This window comes from Chaetodon auriga, chromosome 22 (assembly GCF_051107435.1).
Source record: "Chaetodon auriga isolate fChaAug3 chromosome 22, fChaAug3.hap1, whole genome shotgun sequence".
NCBI lineage: Eukaryota > Metazoa > Chordata > Actinopteri > Chaetodontiformes > Chaetodontidae > Chaetodon > Chaetodon auriga.
Window position 1 is genome coordinate 11,577,218 of NC_135095.1, and position 26,845 is coordinate 11,604,062.

Below are 26,845 nucleotides of genomic sequence, written 5' to 3' on the forward strand. Positions count from 1 at the left end.
TCTGGAAAAATGTCCACCTCTGTAAGCACCTGCACAACACTTTGATAATAGACGACAGCTCTTGGAACAAGTTGAGTAATCATTATTTTGCTGCGATGGTTTTACGCATCTTAAATAAATGTCTTCAGGGAAAATCACTGTCCTGTTTCAAGAGAGGCCTGTGTGCTTAGTATGTGTGTGGCTGTATAACTGGAGGGGAGCAGATCTATAATTTTTACATGTTCATGGTTTCAGTTGTCCTGCTAAGGCCATCCATATGGATGGACACGGGCCAGAGGGAAAAAGGAACATAGTGAATGGGTGATGGATGGCGTGCCTGGAGTGTTCATTATGGTTCCATTGTGGCTTTAGGTGGAGACAGTATCTTCACATTATGGTCCTCATCTGACACTGAATTTAAGAACCAGTTGTTTATTGTAGCTTTACTAAGCAGATTTGACTCCTTGAATGGTGAAACAAAAGGCCATAAATAGTGCTGCATATCAAACAGCACTTAGACGCAGTGTTGAGCTGAACCGTAAATACATATTATATATTAACCTGTCGTATTTTCTACTGTATGAGTATTCTTTGGACCCGGCCGATTTCTTAGATTATGTGAAAACTTAATCTTCCTTTTGAATTTTTCAAGATAAAACAATGACTCTTAATACTGAACAGTAGATTTTCTTCAGTTGGTATTTTGCATAGCCAAATGACACAAACCATATATAAAAATGCATAATTAGATACATTAAGCTTTTTTTTTCTCAGCTGATGAAAAACTGAAACTACTTTGGTAGTGTGCGGCTGCTTCAGTGGCTGATGTTTCAAAATGTTTAATTCCAAGTTGAATTTCATTTTTATCCCTGTCGTCTTCATTTTTATGGCTTATTAATTTGGGGAGAAAGAGAGACAAGGCACATAATTTTATGCAGATGCTCAAAAATGACCAGGAATAACTTAAAAGCAGCATTTGAATATTTTTTTGTAGTCTTCATTTGAGTGGAGAATGGATCCCCGGAGACAGCTTCATATTCATATTAAGTGTGTGAATCTAGCTGTCAATAAACTGAAAGCTCTTAATGAAAGTCTCACGTTGTACAGTTGAACAAAGTCGCTTCCTCTGTCAGGAGGAGATTCTCCTTTGACTGAGCAGCAGATTGTTGGTTTCCCACATGGGACACATTTGAATGTGTTTGTCTGTGCAGAGATTCCCAGAGACCAACTGGGCTTTAGAGTCACACACACTCACGCACACACACATACACAAAGGGGTCGGGAACTATAAATATAGAGCAGTCATAAATAGAGTGGATATTCCATGTGCAGGCTGGATTACAGAGGACATTTGTGTTTGTGAGTCTGTGTGTTTGTGCGTCCCCTGAGCACAAGTGTCTGTTCCCACGACCTGCCCTCCATCCGTTCTTCCTTCTTTCAATCCTTCCTTCCGTCATTGGCCAGTGTAATCAAACAGAGGCTGGTTTGGCACGAAAGTGAAAGGGAGACTCAGAAGGCCATTACGCCACTCAAGCTCCATCTGAGTGTAATTTTGAGGTAGTGCTTTGCTTGAGGATTTACATTTTCTACCGTGACTACATTTGAGAGGGAAATGTACTTTTTACTCCACGTTCTTTATCTAACAGCCATAAATACTCACTACTGTCAAAATTCAAATTTGAGATAAACAACCACATTAACCATCTCACAAACCCTGATTTTTCTTGTGAGCCTTTTAATGCACTAAACTACCTAACTTGGACTCTATTCCGTCTTTTATGGTTAAATAAAGTATACATAAAATAAAATAAACTACTTAACTATGTCTAAAGTAGTTAAACCAGCTCCGGCTTTAACAGTAAAATGATATATATGCACCAGTGTACAATCTAACAGTGGTTTATATGGTAAAATGTCAGTGACACTTGCCATGTTTCTGCAGAATGACTACTGAAATGCTGCTTTTCCAAACAATAATACATTCAGGGAAAGTTTCCATGCATTCATCAGCACAGGTGTTCCCTACAATCCTTACTTGCCCCCAAATATACAATGTATTAACATATAACATCTGCATCACAAAACACAGTATTGTTCCTCAAGAGACAATTCATCCGTCAACTGTCATCAATAGAATCATTTATCAGCTGTCTCCCTGTCTTTACTATGTCTACAGTGACACATGTAGACAAAAAGCTTTATTCTATTACAGGATGGTGGGTGGTGACTTTGTGCTATGGCACTGAACAAATGAATGCAGGCTGGGTTGAGTCATCAGATTCACCTCCTGATTATAGCCTGCAGTGAGATTGACATGAGGCATGCACATTGCGGAGTTCGTATTCAGTGTCAAATACAATTACATGGGATGGCCGGCGCCATAATTAGACTCCAAAAATGCTGCTCAGTACCTTCAACACACTCTGAGTCCGATTGTTCTGTTTTATGAAGCGCTGACGCACCTTTTTTTAAACATTTGGATCTAAAAATGGGACAGAATCTGCGTTTCGTCAGTGTATCCATCAAAGGCAGGTGCTGCTTTTCAAAACAGGGTCAAGATCCATCTGAAGCCTGAGAAGATGACAGAAATGGGGTTTTTTTTATATCTTTTATGTCAAGCTGCCTGTTGAGAGCTTTTAAGAAAGCAGCTCAACTTAAGAACAGACATGTTATTTGTGCATGCAGCTCTATCCGAAAGCCTCCGTTGGAGCTGTAGAGGCAAGCTGAGTGTCGTCAAAGCCTGGTCCAAAGCTTTAGTCAAGAGCTGGTGCTGTTGACTTTGTTTGACGTTTTACTCCCAAATCAGCTTCATTTCATTGTTGTGTTACCTAAGAAAATTGGCCCATGTCTCCAGAAAATGACTTTGTGTGCTTCAGGGGGGAGGACAAATTTGGCCCCGGCTGTGGAGAACAATGTCGAAACATACTTCACTGTCCTGAGGGCCAAAAGAACATAATTGAATTCTCAAAATCATTCCATTGTCCTCTAGATAAAAAGGTTCACATTCACTCTTTGAGCACTGACCTTCCTGAGCTTGTCTACCTCATGAGATTCGAGTCTGTGTTTACACAGCATCCAAATCGGCTTCCTTGTGGTTTCTCCGTGTTTAAGAGAGCCATGAAAAGATCAGAGCTTGAGTCACAAAGGAGTTGAAAAACCAGATCTTTAGAGTGTGTGTAAACACAGACTTGGCCAAAGAAAAGAATGGGGCTGAGGCGGTCCAGATGTGGACAAATGAGAAGTAGGTACAACATCTCTGATCTCTGTTTCTTCCTGTAGAAATTAGTGTGCAAGGCCGGAGCCTGCTATGGATCATTATCCGCCTTTCACCTCTCTCCCTCTCTCTCTCTCTCACACACTCACACACACACTTTCTCTTCCTCCCCCTCTTCGCTCTCGATCTTCTGGTCTGTACCACACACACGGGTTTTGCCTTTTTCCTTTTCTTTTTATGTCTTCTCTCCGATCCTGCCTTCCTTGTAAGATGTTGGGAGCCCTCCTCTCCACCCACCCACCCACACGCAGGCTTCATCAACATCATCATCATCTTTGTCTTCATCATCACCATCATCATCATCTGGATAGCAGCCGGTTCTGGTTCTCCACTGTTGCCTATACAGTCTCCCACCCTCTTCTCTCTCTCTCTCTCTCTCTGGCACACACACACACACAAGCACACACACAGGCACACACACACATCTGGAAACAGTCAAAGCGTCTACATGCACGGGGAGGGGGGGCTACCTCTCTCTCTCTCACTCTCTCTCTCTCTCTCTCTCTCTGGGTATCACTGCAGAGCTGAGCTGCAGGGGCAGCAGAGGCAGAGAGAAGAGAGAGCTCTAACTCCCGATCAGTGAGACACAGGCAGACAGACAGACAGGCAGGCAGACAGAGAGACAGGCAAACAGACTGACTGATAGACACACCGCCGGACCATCATGGACTGGATCAGGACAGAGAAACCCGTCTCCGGATGAGACAGGACGGCCTGGCTTCTGTTTTTAGGGGGGACTCTGCTATAGATACGTGGAATAACCGACAACCCATTGGGAGATTTAACCCCGTGCTACCCGTGATGGAATATTTACACTCTTCTCATTTCCTAAATTTTCTCCTCTTCTCTTCCTCCCCCTTCTCTTCCTCCACCACCACCTCCACCTCTTCATCATCTCACATTTTGACACGCTGCTGAAGATGCGCACGAATGCGTCTTTTGCGCACTTCCATTGCGACCGTCACTGACAGCGCCCGTGCTTTATAACCTTTTGAAACCTGATTTTTTTTTAAAGAACCAACAAGGGAGAGGGGAGAAAGGAGGAGAGAGGGAGAGAGAGGGAGCGAGCGAGGTGTGAATTGAATTGAACGCGGTGCTGGTCTCATGTTTCTCGCCTAGGGCCCGGATGTACCGAGAGATGCACCGGTGCGTTTTCCCAACCGGTTCCGCCGAAAGCTCTCTCTTTTTTCTCGCCTTCACCTCCATCATGGGGATTAGGTAATATTCACTCCATCCGAAGAAACCCTCCCCATAAATAAGAATAACGGAATACCCAAAAACTGTCCGCGCCAGACAGTTCTTTCTTCTTTTCTCCCCCTTTTTTAATTTCTTTATTTTTGGGGGGCTTTTTTTCCTCTTGTTATTTTCCCTCCTCCTCTCCAGCTTTTTCCTCTCTCTCCCTCTCTTCCATTCACCCATAGGGATAACGCCGGACTACATTTATGGTAAATGAAAGCAAAAACATGTACATCCCGGAGGACACCCTTGAGAACCATCAAGGTATGTGGTGTCTTTTTTATTTATAACTGGCAAACATCTTGTAACTGTGCATGAGAGAGGGAAGGAGGGAGGGAGGGAGGGAGTAAGAGAGGCATGATGATCTCGAAATGGGGATGGGATGGGGAAAGAGGAGGGGGAGGAGGAGGTGGAGGGGAGCGGGGAGGGAAAAAGAAAAGGGGTGTTAGCTCTTCTCCTCGTTTTCAACAGATGGACAGATGCAGACCTCTTTTCCTCCACTTTCCCTCCGTGTGCGGTTTGTTTATCTGATCTGTGGCCCGCTGGGTGCAGTTTGTGCAGCAAGTGAACTTGTGCCGTAATCACGCAACAAGGCTGCAGGTACAGCGGCGGACAGATAGGCATGAGGCCTTTTCCTCGCTTGGCTGAGTCCACACTTGTGGGTTTGACAGGCCCGTCCGTCGGAGCACTGTGGCACAATGGGTGGGCAGCGGTCATATTTAGCCAACAGGCACCTGTAGGCGTTGTTTAAGACACGTTTCAAGCGGCAAAAGCGCGCCCGTGCACACTATTTGGCTGATCTTGGCTCCCCGAGGCTCGTCGTTTTGGGAATAAACTAAACTGCACGCATTGGCCGACGTTTTGTTGGCTCTATGTCAGTACGAAGCCGCCAAGGAGCAGCAAATTGAGCAGCGCCCACCGATACGCGCACTCGATCACCATCGACCCTCCTTTCTCCTATAATCAATACTCGTATTAGTCACGTTTTAATCCAAGTTGTGGTGTCCGCAGGGCTCCTTAACAGCGGAGGAGAGAGAAATCGCAGAGATGACAGGTGGCAGTAGGAGGGCCTGCAGGACTTAACTGTCTGCTGAGAATTGGGTTGATGGTGTGCTATTTTGGGGGGAAAGGCAGCGGAGGACAGTGGGCTGTTTCGCACAAGACACGAGCGAAGTTCAACGTGACGACTTTTTGAAGTGTTTAAAACGGCAACGCACGCAAGGAGCGAATCGAAAACCGGGGCTGTGGTTTGTTTTGCGGTGAGGAAAGGGTCTGTTTGCATTGCGCAGTATTACGCGTCGCTCCTTCCACCCACGTTGCAGAGAGCAAAGCCCAGCAATGCATTGGTTTATGGCCGGTCGGACCTTGTAATTCAGCGAACGGGCTGTTAATCCGATCACTGTTATCATCTTCACGGCCATCATCGTCATCGTCGTCGTCGCCTTTCGTCCAGCACTTCCATCACAACCACAAACCTCTCTGCCTTGGCGACAGGTTCCATAGCAACAGGGGATGAGGAGAGGGGTGGCGGTGGATGTGTGTGTATGTATATATGTATGTGTGTGCGTGCGTGTGTGTGTGTGTGTGTCGCAGGGAGGCACATTGAGAAACTAATAGCAGGTTGGATGCTACCTGCGGAGCTGCCATCATGTTAATGTTCATAGTTCGATGACAGGCAGCTCCAACAGGATGGCATCATCATGAAGGGCAGGTGTGCGTACACTTACTTGATTACCATGATGTCATCTTTATCTGATCAAAAAACACCTTATAGCCCAAGCTGTCCAAAGAAGTAATAGATCATCATCAACATCATCACCATTATTATGATGTAGCCTGTTGGGCAGCTCAGGAAAAGTGCTTCACAACCCTAAAAGACACAAGTAGATCACATGGTTAACAAGTGGATCATTAGTGTAGCTTTTCGTGGAGACAACATACAATTTTTGTCAAGATTAAGCAGCCCTGTAGTTCAGCATGAGACGGTCAGGGGCCACTCTGAAGCCATTACTGCCTTCATGTATGTGATTGGTACTTAATGCTGTATGAAAGTCTAAAAAATGTCACAGCAGATTCAGTTTAGGAGTTTACAGCACAGGGATGCAGTGCAAAACAGCAAAACATCGGATTAGGAGGCACAGCGTTTGTCTCATTTGTGTATCGGAGGTGGTAAAATACATGCAAACTCGATAATGAGTGTTCAAGTCAAAGTGAAAGGCCGGACTTCTCCGGATCAGCACATGTGAAAACAATAATCCTATTTTACGAAGATTTTCAAGCTGATTTTCAACATCTTACTCATCAGTGTGATTTCAGTGTAATTTAGGCCCAGTTATAATGAGATTTGTAGCAAATTTATCTCAGTCCTGGGTGGTGTTTTCAGCACCACGGACAGTTCTTTCTTCATATTGACAGCTACATGTCAGCAATTAAAGAGTCGTCTGAATCCTGCTTTGCTCTTTCGTTGTCACAGCTCAGGTGTTTTTAGCTGATCACCTCTCTCATAATGACTGACAGAGAAGCTCTAATTCATACAAGATCACCAACTTCACAAGCACCCACTTTCACAGTGTATAACTATAATTAAAATGAGCCTATTGTACATGTTAAATTGACTTTTACTATTCTTTTTTGGAGAGTGGTGAAACAGGAGGTGGAGTAGGTCCATATTAGGAGGCACTTGATGAGTTTTCTGCAGGAGAAACATGGCAGCACTCTGGAGTAGTGCAGTTAAGCGAGACACCATCCTTTGGCCGAAAGTTTCAACAGTTCAGTTTTAACTCTAACCCGCAGTGTTTGCCAAGACAATGAAGCACCACCAACTCCTCAGACGCTGCTCTGCAGCTGACCCTGACCTCTCTTCTCTCTTTCAATGGAGGCTAAAAAAAAAAAAAGAAGACAAATTTCTCCATGAGGGATTCAGGAAAAAAGTCCTGCTTACACATAAAAACAGAGCCGAAGATGACTTATAGTCAGAGGATTTATGTCACGGTTCCTGAAACCTAACGCCAGCTTTGCCACTTTCTCTCTCTTTTCGTCCTTACATCCTCTCTGTAACTCAGACAGAGTTGATGTTCCACATGATTGCACTGAATGCTCATGTTCACGGAATGAATCAATTACGCTGCATGTACAAACTCTCAGGGTTTTTTTTTTTTTTTTTTTTGAGAGTTACTCGTGACCCTCAGACACACGCGCACAAGCAAAAGCACATGAATCGCAGACAAATAAACACCTGTAGCATCTTGTGGCATTGCGTGTAGAGCAGAGAAATGTTTTGGAACACACACACGCACACACACACACACTCATTACAGCAGCGGTTTTCAGCAGTGTAATCAGTGAGTTGATTTTCTCTGTGGGCATTGTGCCAGAGGCATGATACCTCCTTTAAGGATATTAATTGGTTTCCGATGGTTATACTGGGGCGCTGGCCACCTGCCAAATCCCCTCACTCTAATGATGTGACTTGATATGCTCGCTGATTCCATGGAAGTCACCTCAAAAGACATGTTGCAACAACCGGTGATGTGCTCGCTTTCTATGTAGCTTCTCACTCAGAGCCGATGCCAGTTAATGTGTCCGCAGAGGGTTTTCAGCTCTGAAGAAGAGCGGCCATGCTCGCACAAGGAACTTCTCAAGAGCACATAAAACTTAAGTTTGTTGGACAGAATATAAGTAAGAGAGTCCCCTTGATTTAAAATATTTCGTGTGAAAACAGGCCACCTGCAAGTGACACGGTCGTTGTCTCGTGCCAATAAAGGCAACGATTTTTCAAGTATTTCTCTCATATGTGCTTTAATTAGAATCCACAGGAGCGGAGAAATAGCGAGGCGAGCCAAGACATCTATCAGTATGCCTGACATAGATGGAAATCTGGGCAATTAAGCACCAATCTACCGTTACTCAATTCAGTTGTTGCTCAATATCAGGTTGGATTTAATTCCTGGCAAGATGGAAGAGACAGGAAGGGAGCGTTGGATAACTTTTTGGCAAACTGTGGCGTGTAACATGGCTATAACTTTGAAGGGTCTCTTTAAAAATAATTTAAAAAATGAGATTTTCGTTTACTCATGTAGCCTAAGTCTGTTTATGTTATACTGATGAGCTATTTTTGCGCCATAATTGCCTCAGCAGTGTTCTCCCTGACCTGTGCCTTAACGCTTGTTTACGTGGTGCACATACAATGTGGTCTCTTAAGACTGTTTACATTCCAGTTTTAGCGCAGAGACAATAACAGTGAGGTAACTTAATTTGAGTCCAAAGCCTTCTGTAATCAAATGTTATTTTTAATGACTGTCTTTTCGTCGAGACCCTGACATTTGAAGAAACAATCCAAAGAACCCTCAGCAGATTCATTAAGGATTTTAAGATTGACATTTTGGGCAGTGAACACAAACAATGATAGACTTTGTTATATATCCAGCAATGAAGAACCCACCTTGTTAGCGTGTTGCAGTCAAACATGACCCATTTTGATCAAACAATATCCCCCCTTTGCCCCCCCCCACCCTCACTGTTCCTGTGTGTGTCCATGCCTGCCAGTGAGAGACAAACATAGAGACGCAGTTTTCAGTGATTGTTCCTCGCCGTGGTTTACTGAGGATGTTATCACCTTTAATAATTCAGCACAGAGGCAGAAAAGCTGAAGTAAGAAGGCAAAATTGTTGCATTTGTGTTTTAACCTCCGTGCTCTTTCTCAACTTCACCGTCTCTCACATTCATTCAACCACAGTGTTCTGCTGCTGCCCACTGAGCTGCCTTAGCAGAGGAGCTGGGGTTTGGTTGTTACCACTTTTACTTTTACAGTGAGAGTCTAAACTTTTGTTTTAAGTGACGTGGTCTTTTAGTTTCACTGTACTCGTGCCAGGAGACCAAAACAATAATTAATATATTGTGAATATTGGACTTATATTCAGCTGCTGGATGTGTAAATAAGCAACTAACAGTTTGCAATGTCAACTTAAAAGGTGATAACATGTCAGTATTGTGTTTCTGCTGCCCCACATCTGCCAAGAAATCTGTCATTTTCAGGTTTAATGTCCCCCAAATTACACTGAAACATTATTTAATGCTGTACTGGACTTCAGTACCCATAATTCCTCACACCCGTGACTCTCAGCAGGGTGTTCACCGCCTCTACAAATGGTAACAAATGAATGAAAGAAATAGATCACAAGATGATTATCATGGTAGAAAGTAAGAATAACCTAATTTCTGATACATCATGCTTATTTTTTCTTTACCTTTCTCTCATATATGCCTTTTCTTGCGAAATGTACTATAGTTTTACTTCTTCTGAAATACAAAAATGATTCATAACAGCTGTCTGAGCAGGGAAAATCACTCACTTGAACTACTCACAACTCATACACCCTGTGATGAGGGGTCCAAGGTAGACATTGCTTTGCAGTAAGGGGTCAGAAGGAAAAAAGGCTATGAAACGCGGCCTTACGCTGTCAGTGCTTTTATACTGTATGCATCATGTATAGGATCAGAATACTGTAGCTACTGTATGTGTGTTTAAAGATGCATTAGTCACAGGCAGGTTGTGGCCATTGTAGCGGAGGAAGCACTGAAGAAGTTTATATCAGCGCCTCCGAGGGTGTCGTGGCTTTAACTTAAGGATGTGACTCAACAACAGCTGCTCTTTAACGTAAAACACCATCTGAGAAACAAATAAGACACATGGAGCGAAGGAAAGAGGGCAGAGGAGGGGCGGATCGAAGGAGAGAAAAGAGAGCAGCATGATAGATGGTTTAAAAGGAGATAAAAAGAAGAGAGATGGAGGGAGTGTAGAGAACAGCGTGGAGTGGAGATGGAAAAGAGGGACAGGGTAAAAAGACAGACTGGCAAGGAAACACAGGGACAGAAAGGAGCAAATGGAGGCAGCCAATGGAAAGAAAAGAGGGACCTGTAAGAGGGAGGAAGGGAGGGATGAAACGAGTGAGAAACAGAGATGGGGGAGGGCTGGAGGGATAGAGGGAGAAGTGAGGAAGCACAGGAGGAGGAGGAGAAGGAGGGAGGATTATCCGTGACTGTCTTGCTTAAGCCTCTGGTTGCGTATTGGAAATCTATCCAGAGGCTGTCCTCTGCTCTTAGTGCTATCGGGCCCCAGTCTTTATTTCTGATGGGACAATACGCCAACACTGGCAGCATCGTCCACGTCTGTGTGTGTGTGTGTGTGTGTGTGTGTGTGTGTGTGTGTGTGTGTGAGAAAGAGAGAGTATGCAGTTGCAATTGGCCACCTGCCCATATGCATTGTGCTTGCCTGGCTGCCTCCGACTTCCAGTGTGTGTCTCTCTGTTCAGTTTGGACATGTGTTTATGCGTCCTACCTCTCTAAAACACACGCACACACTCCAAGTCTATTGATCTGGCTGAAGCCACCAGTGGAAACAATGATTCCAGACCTGTAGCATCCTCCTTTATACTCCACCTCTCCCTTTCTCTCTCCACCTCATACTCTCTCCTCCTTCTGTTTTACTGCCTATTCTCTGTTTCTCATCGTTCACCTCAGGTAACCCTTAAATCATATGTCGCTGTTTGAGTATGAAATGAATATTTAAGCGCCAAAGGGCCTAAAAATCCTCAGAAGAGCGTGGCTGAAAAATAGGCGTCATCAGAATTTACAGCCTCAGTTGAAAAATCTCTCTTGACAGTGTCTTCTTAATGTCCAGCAGCCATAATCTAAATGAGAGAAGTTTTGAGTGGATAGAAATATTGATAATCTGTTGTAGATCACCTTCAGTCGCCACCATGAGCTCACAGCAATAAGCTTTATGAGCGGGAGTGAGTGCACTTTATGGACTTTTTTGCCTTGGGTTTCACCTCGCAGGCTACTAACCGTCTGCCCCGCTTTTATATGTTTTCAGGAAATTATATTTTAATCTATATTTTGATTAAAATCTGACAAGGTGTAATTACAGTATTCCCAAAAAAGAAGCTGAAGTTGAACCTCATCTCAACTACCAACAATATAACAAGTCGTCCTCCATTAACACATACACAACCCCAAAAGAAAAACATATGTACTTTTACATGCCACAAGCATCAAGTGTGCCATGATAAAGCACTTTAATTCCTCATCTCTGAGGTTTTTTTTTAAATGTGATTTCCAGTAAGGTTAGTGCCTTCATGTACAATACAGCAGTTACAGCTTGGCGTGGCAAATCCCTTTGTTAGACTGCCATTATTATGGAAAGCATGATGACTGAGGAGTGGTCTGTGTGTGTAGAGGCTGCGTTTCCTGTTCTGCTATATGGTGATATAATGATGCTTTCTGTGCACAGAAGGAGAAGTGTGTGCACGTATGTGTGTGTGTTTCCCTAGTTACAGGAGAGGCTGGGGGATGAAGAATGAAGAGAGAGACAAGAGTAGAAAGCTGTCTATATTATTCATGCCCAACCATGCACTCCTCCCCTCTGTCTCTATCTTGTCTGTCCTCTCTTCCCCTTGCAAATTGTCTTTACCCATCAGTCCCTGCAGATAATTTCTCCCTTTTCCCCCCCTTCCCTTTCTCCATCACTCAGATAGCCACTCAGCATCAGTCCATTTGAAGGTTCATCATTCAGTGAGACCGCATTTCATTTCCTCTATGAATTAATCAGTCCATCTGCCTGCATTTACTGTAACAGTCACTAGCATTGGAAGTAGAGCTAACCACAGAAAAGCATCACACAAAACATCGTCCCAGCGGGGAATTCAGACTGTAAGCTCGACGCACAAAACACTGCACAGCACAAAGTGGACAACCCACAAACCCATGCACTTATGAAAACAACTTGTCTGCAGCTCTCTGTGCAGAAAGAGCTGAAGTTGACATGTCCTATAGTAGGCAGTAGGTACAGCGTGGCTCCATCCTTAAACTGTGTAGGCAGTGTAAGTGTTGGGATTGTGTGCTGTAATGGGTGAAAGTAAAACATATCCTTATATGAATCCACTTTATCTTGTTTTTTTATGTGAAATACTTGGAGCATAGTACTGTGAAATGGTAACCAAGTTGTTTTCTTCAAGTTTTTTGAGTCTTTGTTGTCAAACTAGGTTAAGGTCACGCCTTGACTGCATCCATTGTGTGTGTGACTGTGTGAATACTTTGTTTTGAGGCGTTGTGGCTGAGGTACAATTTGAAAAAGCATCAGTGCTTCCAATACAAAAGCTGCTATTATCACTGTTCTTTGGTGGCAAATTTCTGGCCTATAGCATAATAGAGTGGAAGAGGAAGAATGAGTGAATCATACCGATGTTTCGTTTTAAAAGAGATTGGTGTGTGTGTGTGTGTGTGTGTGTGTGTGTGTGTGTGTGTGTGTGTGTGTGTGTGTGTGTGTGTGTTGTAGCTGTGCACAAATTTGTGCATCTGAATACTTGTCTCACATCAGTTACGTAACAGTGCATCAAAGATTATGGAGATGTTTCATTTCTGTAGTGGCAAAAAGTTAAAAGGCGAGTCCACTGTCCGCCTGAGACGCATCAGTTTTAGTACTGACGGCACTCGATAAGCTCGACACGTGTCGATTTGTCAAAAGTTGTCATTCATTCATCACTGACGTGCCTTTCCAAGGAAGCGCTTTGACACCTAACAACACTTTGAAAAAACAGAGGACTGATCTTTAAATCAATTTCAACAAAGGGCTTGACACCAAACTGGGGCTCCTGTCTATCTGATCTCCTTAACTACATGACTGCTGACCAATTTGTAATACATTCTGCACAGTTTCTGGTCTTAAATGTATTTTCCAAGCCGTCCAGACAGCCATTGAGAGTGTTGTGCATGTTCACACTTCAATCAATGGTTTAAAATGAGTGTTTCTTCAGTTTGATAAAAGGAGCTGCAAAGGCTCCTACAACATTATCTAGTACAAGTCTGTCTACTTGTTGGGAAAAGGAGGTAACCGGCTCTTCACAAAATGCTGTGAGTTTGACTTGTGTGAATGAGCTTTGCAGCTGTTGGCTCGCGGTCTTACCATTTGTTAATGATTTATTGTGATCGTCATTCACTCACACATATTTCCCAAAACTGGTCGGAGACTTCAACTCGATGTGTCGTTTTAAATTCGTTGCAGATGTGGCTGATGTTTGGACTTGTTTTTGCAGACCCAGTTGGCACAATTTGCATAAAAATGAGAGATTTCTTCCATTGGAATCTGTGCTGATTGGTGCAGAAAAGTCCTTCAAATATTCATAGCTGCGTCTGAATTGCCAGTTGAAACAGTCAGTCAGGCCGGCATGCCATATGCTATAAACCACAATGTGTCTCTCGCGGGAGTTAAGGACGCTCGCATTCATGTTCATTAGTTACAAATGAATACGTTCAGTTCACCAGTCACCAAAACCACGAGCACATTCAATGAACACGCTCTTTCAGGGCATTCATGCACAAAACTGTCCATCAACCTCTGTTCATTTTTCTACAATATGAAATTCAACTAGCTCACTCTTGAAATTACTATAGATTTGTACCACATTTTAGATTTTGTGTTATTTTTAGTGAAAGTTTAAATGCACTGCCTTAACCTCATGACAATAATTTCGACTGAAACAAACAGATTTGGTGCTGTGACTGTTTATATAACTCAAGAGAGTTTACTAATTGATTTTCTTACTGTACAGAAATTAATGGAATAAAAATATCTTACATTTGAAAACACAGCAGCATGATTTGCAAAAAAAAATGTAAGCTTAAAAGCTGCTGAAAACATGCCTTCAAAATAGAAGTTTTTCCCCATAACATCAAACACTAATGGTTAAATATGCAGCAAAACTCAGCTAATCTCTTCATCGGGAGGTTCATGACATCACTTTTTTCCAGCTGAGCTCTACCCACTTCAAAGTAGTGAGAAAAGTACAGACAAAACAGGCCAGAAATCTCTCATGTGAAATAAACTGATCCAATTTTGGCAGAAAGTCTTGTTTTCTTGTACAGGAGGACCCAATTGCTCATAGAAAGATGACTGAGGAAATGGGTTTATAGGGCCTTTAATGTACTATGAAGTGAACATGACTTCTACTAAATGGCCAAAAATCACTGTTATGGTTATTTAAGTTACTCATCTTCATTTTTAAGGCTGCAATAATAATATCTATCGCTTTTAACGTCACAGATATGCACACAGCTTGAAACGATTCTTCAGTCTAACATGTTGCCTCGGCCACATTTTTCCTTCACATACAGTATTTCTCCCATTTTTGCACTCAAAGACGAGTATAATTACAGCTTTGACCCCCGTTACACTTCACTGCACACGTATGGATTGTCGATAGGTCACACCCACTCTTTGCAGAAAGTGTTGGTACTGTATGTATAAGAGCAGCTTTGCTCTGTGTTCCAGCTAGGGGGGCTGAACTGTGTGACCTGCAGGAATGATGAGACCACTGTCCTCATTAGTGGCTCTATTCCCGCGCACTTACATATACACACTGATCACACGCGGTACAATACACGCCCGAGCAGATACACCCGACGTGAGACGTACCATCTCTCCTAATTTATTTTTCATGAGGCTAATTTCAGAGTGTGAGCAGGTAGAGAAGGAGAACGGGAGGGTAAAAATGAATTCGGAGGCGAAAAAGGAAGAGAGGGAACAAAAGTACAGAAAGGGAGGAACGTTAGTCACCCTCAGGCGCTGTGCAGGAACAACCTCCTCACTACAAGGGAGGTGTGTGTTGTGTGCTCCTGTCCAGGCACATATGTGTTCCTGTAATAAACACTGACCTGTCACTTTAAGAGGAAATGAATCCTAACAACCACACGTGGCTCCTACCTGCAGAGCAGCTAATAGAAAGCAGAAGATTAGAGTTGAAATCCTGACACTTCAAGTGTGTCTTCTTTCTAATTGAAGCACCATAAATAATTCTGTTTTATGAACAGCAGAGTTTTACTGTACTGTGAGTGCATATATTTTTAGCCTGGTTGCCCCAGCAGAGAATGAGGGATTTTGTAAAATTGAAGACATGGAATAGGGTTTCTCATCCCCAACAAGCTGCTGCTGATAGTTCATAACATTCAAATGGTTTGCAAATTGTGGTGTAGCGTGTGTCTCTTCAGCAGCTTGTATTTGCAGATGTAAAAAGGTCTCCCTGAAGAAGCCGTGCCATAAGTGTTTCCTTGCTTACCAGTGAGCGTACATATCTTGCAGAACCTTGCTCCCGCCTTTTTGAGGCACTTGAGTCTCACAGGATGTGAGGTTTGAAGCACAAAGGATGTACAGTCATGTGTTTCTATCAGGCTCTCGGTTCCAGCAGCCTTGTTAGTCGGGCCTCTGGTGGGCTTGTCATGGATGGATAGCTGCACTACAGAGAAGGTGGTCTATCGCCATAGGCCTATACACACACACACAGACGCACATTCACACACACCCTCTGCTGTGAGCGTCACCTTGCTGGGTGACAGCACCCGGGAAAGATAGATTAAACCAAGAGTGGAGTGATGTGGCTCTGTGTGTTTGTTTGTGTGTGTGTGTTTTTCTGCCTCTGGGTGTGTGTGGTTGTGCATTTGTTTGGGCACTTCCTTCTGTGCGCGTGTCTCGGGCCGATAGCTGTCAAATCACTTCTTGCAGCTAAGAATCATGGGTAACAAAAGCCTGTTGTGTAGCCTGGGGCGCCGAGCACTTTCTGATAGTTTTCTTACTATACACCCGTACAGGAAAAGGTTAAGTAACACTTCAGTATAAGAGATGGAGGGACATTTGTACTAAAAATGCTTTTTTTTTCTTCAGAACAACCGTATCGCCAGACAGGAACATCTGCAAAATCCTGCATTACATTCAATGACAATGAGTTTTTTACATCCACCACAATGTTTTTAAAGTTCTCACTTTACGCAAGATCACTGCATGGAAGAGGTTAGTGAAGGATCACGATTATGCTTAAATTAACTGCAAGTCTGTCACAGGATAAAATACCTATATTGTCACTGAGCGTTGTGATTGGATGAAAACCAGGAGGTGCGAAGTCGTCTAATGTTGATGTACTTCAAAGTGAGACTGTGCTGCTTTAGAAACGCTGCATGTATGCTGTGTCCTAATCAGTCCTGATCAGAAATAGATGTTTCCATTTATAGCAGAGCTCTTCTTCCATGTAAGACATTGAGGAGGAGGTAGTAACTTCTCGGAGGCCTTTGTAAAGCGTTCGATTGATCTTGCATCATTCCGATCGTCTCGTAGGTCGCCGCATCTCACGACAAGCCGAATGTACAGCAACACTCGGGTTTAAAGGGGCGCTCCAGTGATTAAGTACCACATTTTCATAAAGCTGCGGAACTCATGGGATTAAATGCAGCAGAGGGCAAAACATCCTGACCCTTCTCAGTCCTTAGTTTGAGTTACGCTCCAAAAACACTGCTTCCGTAAGTTCCCATAATTCAGTTTGATAGCAGCTTTCATTTATCAGCTCCCTGTCTGATGAGAGTCCCGTCAAACTCTGTGTCCTCAGGCTTTCTGTTAAAACTTTAAAGTCTCAAACACAGTCCAGTGATGTCATCAGGGTCAGGTCCTTCAGGCCACAATCTGATCTTAATGTGTAGAATAGTCGGAGTGTCCCTTTAAAATCCGGCTGGTTAATCACTCACCAACGCAGACAACATAAAGACATGTCACAGAGGGAAGTGACCTGTCATTAACTTGATTAAGATGCGTTGGACACTGCGTTGGACGGTATCCATGGCAACAAGCACCAACCAAGTGGGTAGCGAGGGAACAGTGGGTTTATGATCTATGCACTGTTTTACGCTCATGTTTCTGACCTTTCTTCTGTTTAGTCTCGTTCTGCCTCTTTATTTCTGTCGTGCTGTCCGGTCTGCCCGCTCCAGTCTGTTCTTTTCATCAGTTGTTACCATAGTGACCAGGGCTGGACTCGATAGGATGAAGCTAAGGTTAGGAGGCGGTTCTTCCAAAAAAAAAAAAGAAAAAAAAAAAAAAGAAAAAATCCAGCTACATTCCCGTCTTCTTTCACTCTCCGCTGGCCTTTCTTGTTTTTTTTTTACCTCATGGTTTCATCTCTCACTACGTCTGTGTCTCTTCCTCTAAATCTACCAGCTGTGTGTGTATTTCCTGTTTCCGTCTTCCTCCCTTCTCTTATCCCTGTTTTCTTATTAAGACAAGGGTAAGGTGTTCTGGTATGAAATGACCCAACTATATAGGCCATGAGAGTGTCCTTGACCGTCTATGTGTGTGAAAGAGAAGAGGCTGGTGTGTGTATGTGTGTGTGTGTGTGTGTATGTGTCCCCTGCCATCCCATCTATCTAGGCCAGTCTTGATGTGTGTGCTCCATGGACCACTTCCCCACAGACCACACTGTATATGTGTGTGTGAGGGAGAGAAGGAGTTAGTGTGTATGTCTGTATAGAGCAGTCCACTTCCCAAAAGACCAGACTCACTTTCACACTCTGGAATCATAATGGCTAAAACAGGCTTGTTACAGGACTCCTTCTACAGTACGTGTGTGTGTGTGTGTGTGTGTGTGTGTGTGTGTGTGTGTGTGTGTGTGTGTGTGTGTGTGTGTTCCCATCTCCAGTTGTGTCTATAACCAGTTCCAGAAAGAGGAGGGATTTTTAAAAAGCTGGTTTATCTATTTAGGGCAGCTTTTGTGTGGCAGTGTTGGCCGATTGGTCAAATATGTCATCAACTACTGGATGAATTGGCATGAAATTCGGTGCTTATTGTCATGCTTCCCAGAGGATGCATCCTAATAACTTTGGTGATCCTGTAACCTTTCTTCCAATACCATCATCAGGTCAAATTTTGACGCTACCACGCTAACATGCTAACCTGAGATCATGAACATAGTAAATATTACCTTGTAAACATCAACACGTTAGTGTTGTCACTGATAGTACGTCAGCATGCAAACTTGTTCAAATGACCATTGACAGCCTGACAGAGCTGCTAGCATGGCTGTGGACTTTCTTGTATGTGCTGTACGTAAAGGTTGTTGCACACTTACTATTCATTTATTTCATGTGACACGAGCACAGAACACAAAGCGTCTTCGTGTCAGCCTTTCTCCTTGCACAAAATTGATCCTGCGTGCGTGGTTTATACCAAAGTCACCCGGTATGGAAATGAGAGTGAACACACACTCCATTTCGGCTGAGTGAGGGCAGAGAGTGGGCGTGGCAGTAGTTCAGATGTAACTGTGGCTGTTCCTGTTTCTCTCTCTCTTCTTCTGCTTTCCCCTCCTCCCCCCCCCCCCCCCCAATCTCCTCTTCGCATCTGTGATTTGTATTCCGGATCAATATGTCTGAGAGAGAGCGGCACATGGAGCGAGAGAGGAGATGATTTTGGGGATTGGCTTGGCGCCTGTAGTGATGTCATCAGAACAGGAGGCGCGACATCGTCTGTTGTCATGTCAACCAAAAGAGATTCAACATGCTCGTAAAGAGAGAGAGATAGATAAAAGGAGGGGATGGACAAGAGAGATAAGGAGAGGATGTGTAAGATGTCCAAACATTAATGTTTTCCTCTTGCAGGTGAGGACACACACTTACCTTAACGTTCCCATGTTGAACATACGCCTCGCCTGTTTGCTGCTGCTGATTAACGCCTTTACACGCCCCTCCCTTCAGTGTGGACAGTGTAAAATGTCACCGTCGGGCTTCTGCGTGCGTGCGTCCGCGTTGCAGTGTGATAAAGTTGATGATTAATGACATTACCTCAACGTGGCAGACGGGTAACCATGGCGATAGCAGATTAAACAAACACTGTGTTCCTACAGGGATCGAGAGAGAGAGAAGTGGGGGAAGGAGAGGGAAGGGTGAGGAAGGTGTTTTTGTGAGAGATTCACTGTGATCGTTGTCATGTCCTGATGGCTTGTTCTTTAACACCAGTGGGGGCCAGAATGCTCTTCAGACCTCCGGCGGGTCACGTATAATGAATCGCCTGCACATCAGGAAAGAATGACATAACTGCTTTTCTATTTCTTACTGGAACTGTTTCACGGTCACTCTTGTACTGAGTTGATATCCTTTGGTTTCTGAAAGCTCTTACAAACCCACATGTCATTTAAAACTCTCCTTCTCCCTCCCTCTTCTTCTCTGATCCTCTATCCAGACCACATCCCTCTGATCACCTTTCTCCTCTCTGCTCATCTGTGGTTAGCAGCAGTCTTGTGTGGGCTTTTTTTCCCCTTTCCATCCCTTCCTTTTCTCTCTTCCGTCCCTCTGCCGTCCCCTCTCTCCTCGTCTGACTGCTACGAACTCTCCTGTTTCCGTCCCCCTTGTCTTCACTAATGAAGCAGAGATCTGCTTGGGGCCATTTTCCTCTCTATCAATATTCTATGCCAATTACCAGGGTTGGGTTATTAACACTGACACAGGGAACCATGTCGCACTGCTCAGCTCTCTTGTTACCTTGCACACACACACACACACGCACATGCAGACACACAGAAACATAAATGTACAACAGGCACACAGGCATACAGTGTCTCTCATACACACGCACTGACAGATATTTGTGTGTATGAGTGATGCCAGTAGAGCATGCATGTAATTCCTCCTCAGCTCAGCTCAGCTCAGCTCTGCGATGATGTATATGAGAAAATACATGTGAAAAGGCAGTGGTGTTGTGTAGGGTATACACAGGTGTGTGTCATATCCTATTTTTCAGTCAGCAATAGTCTTTTAAATCCCCTCCAGTGCACATCATTCAGTAGTCTGCTGCCTTTTTTCCTTTGGATGGCAAAGGTGGGACCTGAACTACTGCGCCTCTCATTGGCAGATAGTTCCTTTCCTTAGATGGGTTGGTTAGGTTTAGGCATGAGGAGCGAGACTGGTTAGGGTTAGGTTAAGAATATCAGGGTAAGCCAATCAGAGGCGGAGTTAGACAGGTCATGCCTTCTAGGAAAAGGGTCCCATCCTAGGAAAGCAACATCTGCCTGCAGCCTGCCTGTGCTGTTGGTTTACCATCAATAATAAAGCACTGGAGAGAAGGTTAACTACCATACTTCCAGCTGGGAAAGTGAATATTATGTCAAATAAACATGCAGTAACAATGTACATCTCAAGATAGCTGCTATGCTGATGTTACCTCTGGATAGCATCTGGTTTCTCGGTGGGGCCACTTGGCTTTCATGGCATTTTATCATAAGAAACTTTTTCCTCATGCCGACAAAAGCCCAGTGTAGCAGCAGCAGCGTAATAAATGTTAATTTTCCCACATTTAACTTATGCTAATGCTAATTGTTGCCTGTGCTAAAAGCTCGCCGTGACAGCAGGTTGCCAAGTGTTAATGATGCAGGTAGTTATGTCACAGCACAGTAGGGCTGATTGGAGCACAGATGTTGAGGAACTCGGTAGACTGGTTCATAAGGTGTTTTCCTGAGCTGGGACCTGAAAAAAAAAAAAAAAATCAGTGGTCTTTGAAGCACCCTCACCGTAACATCTGAAATTGAGTGTGCCTGAATATGGTTGACGTTCACTGCAGTAGTCAGCTTCATTAAAACAAGTGCATAATTTGCGATAAGATGCAACTAATGTGGTGCCATGAGGAGGGCCAGGCCATGAAAGGAAGTCCTGCTCACAGTCTTTAAACAGTCAACTTTAGACAGTCGTAAAGAAGAATTCAGTTTAGAGGAATATAAATATTCAGTTTGCTGGAAGCCAGTATTAAGCAGTAGTTAATTGAGTCAACATATGCAGCAATGTTTTGGAAATTTTCTGGAACAGACACATGAACAGAGTGACTTACTCAAGCTGCTGGTCAGTGCTAATATGCTAGTATTTCTGACATATGGCAGCCCTGCCAGAGACAAGCACTTGAGGCCTTGACCCATGTTTTAAACACTGCCCTAAATTATTTAAATGGCTCCAGATTTAGACTACAGCTGGCTAAATTTGATGGATGTGTATTCCAGCATTCAACCAGAATGACATCCAACTATTAGCCATTACTCGAAATATTAATCTAGTCTTTTTTAGCTGGAAATATTGCACTGTTGCTTAAATATAGCCTACATTTTCCAGAGTGCATTATATCTATCATTATATGCCCTCTCTGCTGAATGTAACTCAAAGCTGTAACTGCAGAAGAGGTATATATAGCCGGGATATTGAGATTTTTCTACAGCAGTTGTTGTGACAAGCGAGCCCAGGGTTTTGGTGTTTGGCAGTTCAGACAGGCAACATCAGCCAGTCCCACAGTCTGAGCCAGCTGCCTGTTGACTGCCCAATCTGATAGGCCTGTCTGATAGCAGCCTTCCAATGGACACACATGTAAGCACGCACACATACGCAAGCACTCACACACACACAGATATGAAACAGTCAAACACCCAGTCGTCTCAGGCAAGGTAAATAAATATCTGCGTTATAATCTCTTTCTTCCTCTCTCTCACATGCACAAATACCAGAGAGGAAACAACATCTGCGGCATCTGGCCAATCAAAGCTTTGATCTGGGGTCACATCACAGCCATTTCGGAGGAACGTGACAGTCATCTGTCCTCAGTCATGTGTTGTTTGTTCACCAAAAATCAAGCTCAGGAGGAAAAACACAGCCTTCTATTTAAAAGAACAAAGTCAGTGCTGTGCAGAACACGCGGCAAACACAGCGCATCTGCACTGAAAACATACTGTACACACATGTTGGACCTCTTTTTCTCCTCTGTCTTCTTTATGTGTCACTCCCTTCTTTTGTCTCTTTAGCTTTCGTGCAGTCACTGTCACTCACCTTGTCTTTGTGCTGCTCTGCTGTCTGTTTCTGTCTGTCTCCTGTGTTAAAGTCAGTGTGTGTGTGTGTGTGTGTGTGCTTGCAGTGTGTGTGACTGTACCTCAAAATCAGGCATCTGGTGGCTATCAGAGTTAATCACCCAAGCTTCCTACAACTGCCTGTGACACACAAGCTCACGCAAAAGCACACAGCGACACACATGCGCACACAAGGCTTTCATTGGAACATGGCAGCACATTAGACAGCGTTGGGAAGAAAGACGGGCCACACAGCGGTGGCCGAAGTGGTAGGATGAAGAAATGGAGGGCAGCAAGAGGCCATGGGAAAAAAAGAACAGAATGAGGGATAAGAAACGAAGGTAGAAAGGAGGGTAGGAAGGTGGCAGGGATGTGTGAAACGGGCTATCACACATTTGGGCATTCAAGAATAGAAAGACTTGATAATGACACCGCTGCACCGCTTAAATAGATGTGAGCGGGAGGTGTGAAAGGCCCGGACAGCAAAAGCAGTTCATTTAGTACGCTGGAGGCAGGTGAATGAGTCAGAGGAGAAACACATGAAAACAAACACATCAGACTGCCTCACAACAGAGAAAACATTCTTCTTCCTCAGACTAATTAATGTCTGATAAAGTCAGAATTTCAGGTTGTGTAATCCTGCACGTTCTGATCATGTCGGGGTTCAAAGCCTGGGATAGAAATATCTCTATGCAGCGGTCAGAGTCAAAGTCAGGTTTACTTTAATATCACAGGCTCTGTGATTTGGACAAAGACTTTTCATGGCCAGGGTTAACTGTAATTTGCAGGGCTGAGTCAAGGCAGGGCTGTCCTGTCGGGGACGACAGGTCAGAGCCTGGAAATGATAAATCCACTTATGAAAGTAAGACAGGGAGAGGGAGACAGGCACTTCTGCTCTGTTCTTTTCCACTGACACTCTGCTGCCTTCTGTAGTCTCCGAGCCGAGCTACACCACAGTAATGGTTATGAGGACAGACACAGTGAAGTGCTTTCCAGCTGCAGGTGAAAGGTCAAACAATACCTGAACTGTTACACTTTCTATGCCTATAATTGCTCTTTTCCAAATCATTCTTTCTCCATTTGGAAAAGACCTGTGTTTCATTTTCTCTCTTGTTTGCACTCATTTTGTGCTCACTGTTGGTAGTCTCAGTTCGGAGTGAAACGTTCCATTATTGATTAGCGCAGCTGTAATGTGACTTTGTCCACGCTGTGCGCAGAGCTGAGCGGTGCCATGCTGCTCCTTGCAGCGGATGAGTTGTCAGCCTTAGTAAAGACAGCTGCATTCCGTCTAAACTGTTTACTGTGAAATAGACAAGGTCAGGACACCTGGTACACTCTGAACGTGTCCGTCCCTCTTTCTGACGCTCCGTCTTGCCTTATGACACTCTGCTTTCATCTCTTTCTTCGTGAGCTCCATCCTCCTCGCTGTCATCTTCTCCATTTCCTTCCCTTGTATTGAGGTTTGCAGGGGGAGGTCCACATGCAGCACATATCTGGGGCTACTGTGAGAGCTTTGTCATGTATTTTTTAGTGCACAGCTCATATATTCTGAGTCTACGTGCATCCACATCTCGGCAAGTTTGAACTCAAAGCAGCCTAGTCGAACATTTTATGGAAATAGGTATAATACCCATAAGGCCTGGCAAAGATATATCCAGTAACTTTGCTGCTGTGGGGGGGGGGGAAAGGTAGATTTTACAAATGAAGAAACATCTGAGTCTGTGTTTTGGTTAATATTCATCGCTGAAGTCAATGGGAGGATTGGACTTTGATTTGGTCCTAAAGGCTTCTGTTGTATCAGAGATAAAGAGACAGGTAGACACAGTCAGACATGCTGACATCGCCAGAGGCACTCTGTTAGAGCACAATATGGAAGAAAAACTGGCCCCACCACTTACTGTCCACTGTCTGCTCATCCCTGCACACACACACACTGAAAGACACACACACACACACACACACACACACACACACACACACGCACACACACACACACGTAGCTTCCCCCAGTCGTGCCGCTCCCTCGTGGAATCAGCGAGAGCAGCTGTGCTCGCAGTGCAGTTGTAGTAAATCAGACTTTTCTCCTAATTGACCTGCCTGCTTTAATAAATGTAAAAATGAAAACATCAGCAGCCTGAGAGAGAAGGAAAAGTGTTTAAGTCGAATGAGCACAAACAACTGAAACAAAACAATATTTTTTTTGTGTCTTACGCAATTAAGAAAAGCCGTTTTCAATGGAATTTCATAATGATTAATGTATTAAGATGTGGATTTTTTCCAATTCAGTTCAGTGGAGCTACTTTAATTTGATTAATTTGGTCATGATTTATAAATAGCTTTAAGGAACTTGAAGCACTCACAATAATACACACACACAGAGTATAATTACCTATTTGCACATGTGAAAAATATTACATTTTGTATATTGTATTTATATCTTGTGTGGTCGCGGTGTGTTCAGAGGCTTTTGTACAAAGACTGAAAAAGGTGTGCACTTTCACTTGTTTTCCTCCTCTTTTCTATTTACTCGTTTCATTCTTATTTGTGACTGGTTGTCAATTATTTTTTGAATCAACACTTCCTTCATCCTTGCGTCCATCGTATCAAAGACGGCTGTTGAAGTTGTTACGTGATTGTCCTCTCTGAGCGTGCTCACTCTCTTGGCTTTGATTGGGTGGAGAGAGAAACACCATAGCAACAGCCAGCTGATGGATTAAAGCCATAATTGGGAAGAGAAAGTCACTGTGATTACACGCACACGCACACACACACACACACACACACACACACACACACACATTTAATTAAAAGGAAATGCAAGCTAGAAGACAACTTACTTTCTCTTTCTGTGCGACAATGTTGCCATTTATGTTACCCCACATACAAACACACACACACACACACACACACACACACACACACACACACACACACACACTCAATCACGCTGTCAGTCACTCAGCTACACTGTAGGAATCAAACATGGACGCTTTTCCCTTGCAGAGCTTTCCCCATGCCCCTCCATCATCTGTGTTAATCAGCACCGTGTGGAGCCACTCCACACTCATTACTCCTTGATTAATCCATTAATTATGAGAAAACTCTGTTCGATTGTTACTGAACAACATGTGTGTGTATGTGTGTGTATGTGTGTGGATGCGTGTGGATGCATTTGAGTGCACGTGCTTACCATGTATTTGTGCTTAAGTGTGTGCACATTGGCCATGTACACTTGCATTAGTTTATATTATGGGTATATGTATTGTTGTTGGTAGCTATCACAAGTGTGTGTGTGTGTGTGTGTGTGTGTGTGTGTGTGTGCGTGCACTGAATACATTATTAAGTAAGAGTGGATGTAATTTGCGGTGGGCTAATAGAAAGTGGTCATGCAGGCAGACCTAGCTGCGCATTACAAATCACTACAGCTGGCCTGCTCATTCCTCAAGGTGACATTCAGCTCTGACTAGTTCACCTGAGGAGGTGTGTGCGCAGGTGTGTGATCTTCAAATTCACTTTTGTTACGAGGTCTCACGCGTGAAAGAGAAAACCCCTGAAAAAAGCCTTGATTTGAGAGGGCACTTGGAAAATCATTTAGCTTTTTGTTTTCAGGCGAATTGTTGAAATTGAAAATAATGATCACACACCCACCTGTCCATCTTAAAAGCTTCGTTTAGAATCAGACACATGAAATAATTCAGTTAGCATGGAGTTAATTTAGGAATTCCACCAGTAATCTAACTTCAACTAACACTTGTAATCCATGTTTTTAAATTAATGTACACTTTCTGCTGGATCTTTATGCACTAGTCGGCATTTTTAGCGGCTTCTGAAAATGACATTTGTTGGGTAAACCTTCCCATGTCCCCGTGAGAACATTCAGTCATCAATATTCAGCTCATTGAGTAAGAGTGTGGGCCCCAATTGCATTCTTTGTGTGATAATTGAACCAGCAGAATAATCCATCTTTCAATTGTGTGTGACAGCGGCAGCAGGCAGAGCGAACAAAGTAAGCCCAGACATCCTCACAGCCCTCTCTCCAGCCGTGTCCTCCAGCTCTTCCTGGGGGATCCTGAGGCCTTACCTCCAGCATGTTCCCTCAGTTGGACCTGGCCTGAATACCCCCACAGAGTGGCATCCAGATGGCATCACGTATCTGCACCACCTAAGCTGGCTCTGAGAAAGACACTCATTTCAGCTGCTTGCATGCATGTTCAGTCACAACCCAAACTCATGAAGAGGGCTGGGGACAGATTTTACCATCAGACTCCCTCTTCTCAACAGCATAGACGCCAAAATCCTTGAGTTCCTCCGCTTGGGACAGTTATAATGTGGCCATCCACCATTGTCCAGGAGAGAAATGTGGCTTCACACTAGAGAACTTCATATGGAATGAATATTTGACAGCGTCTCGTCTGGTTGTGCATTATGTCACTGTATTAAACGGTGCAGCAACTGGATACAGGAATGCTAATGAATTCACACATAGGACAGAGTCTGTCTGCACATCTTTGTTTGTCTATTTCCTGTTCTTCTTCCTGTCAGTCCATCGCTTTCTTTCCTTCCTTTTTTCTTTCCCTCTCTGTCCATTTCACTTGTCTTCCTCCGTCTATCTCACCACCCTGTTTTCTCTCCCTTCCCTCTCTTCCATCTCTCCCTGCCCCCGCCTCCCTCTCTTGCG

At 43.9% G+C, this 26,845-nt stretch overlaps 1 protein-coding gene across 12 annotated transcripts in view; it reads left to right on the plus strand.

Annotated features, from left to right (window-relative positions):
- Positions 1-3,773: 3,773 nt before the first annotated feature.
- Positions 3,774-26,845, plus strand: part of cacna1c (calcium channel, voltage-dependent, L type, alpha 1C subunit) — a 176,736-nt gene continuing 153,664 nt past the window's right edge. For all 12 annotated transcript variants that reach the window (XM_076722869.1, XM_076722874.1, XM_076722870.1 and 9 more), the window contains exon 1: positions 3,774-4,753. In XM_076722869.1, the coding sequence (XP_076578984.1) occupies positions 4,696-4,753 (58 nt within the window). In that variant the 5' untranslated portion in view covers positions 3,774-4,695. The remainder of the gene's footprint in view (positions 4,754-26,845) is intronic.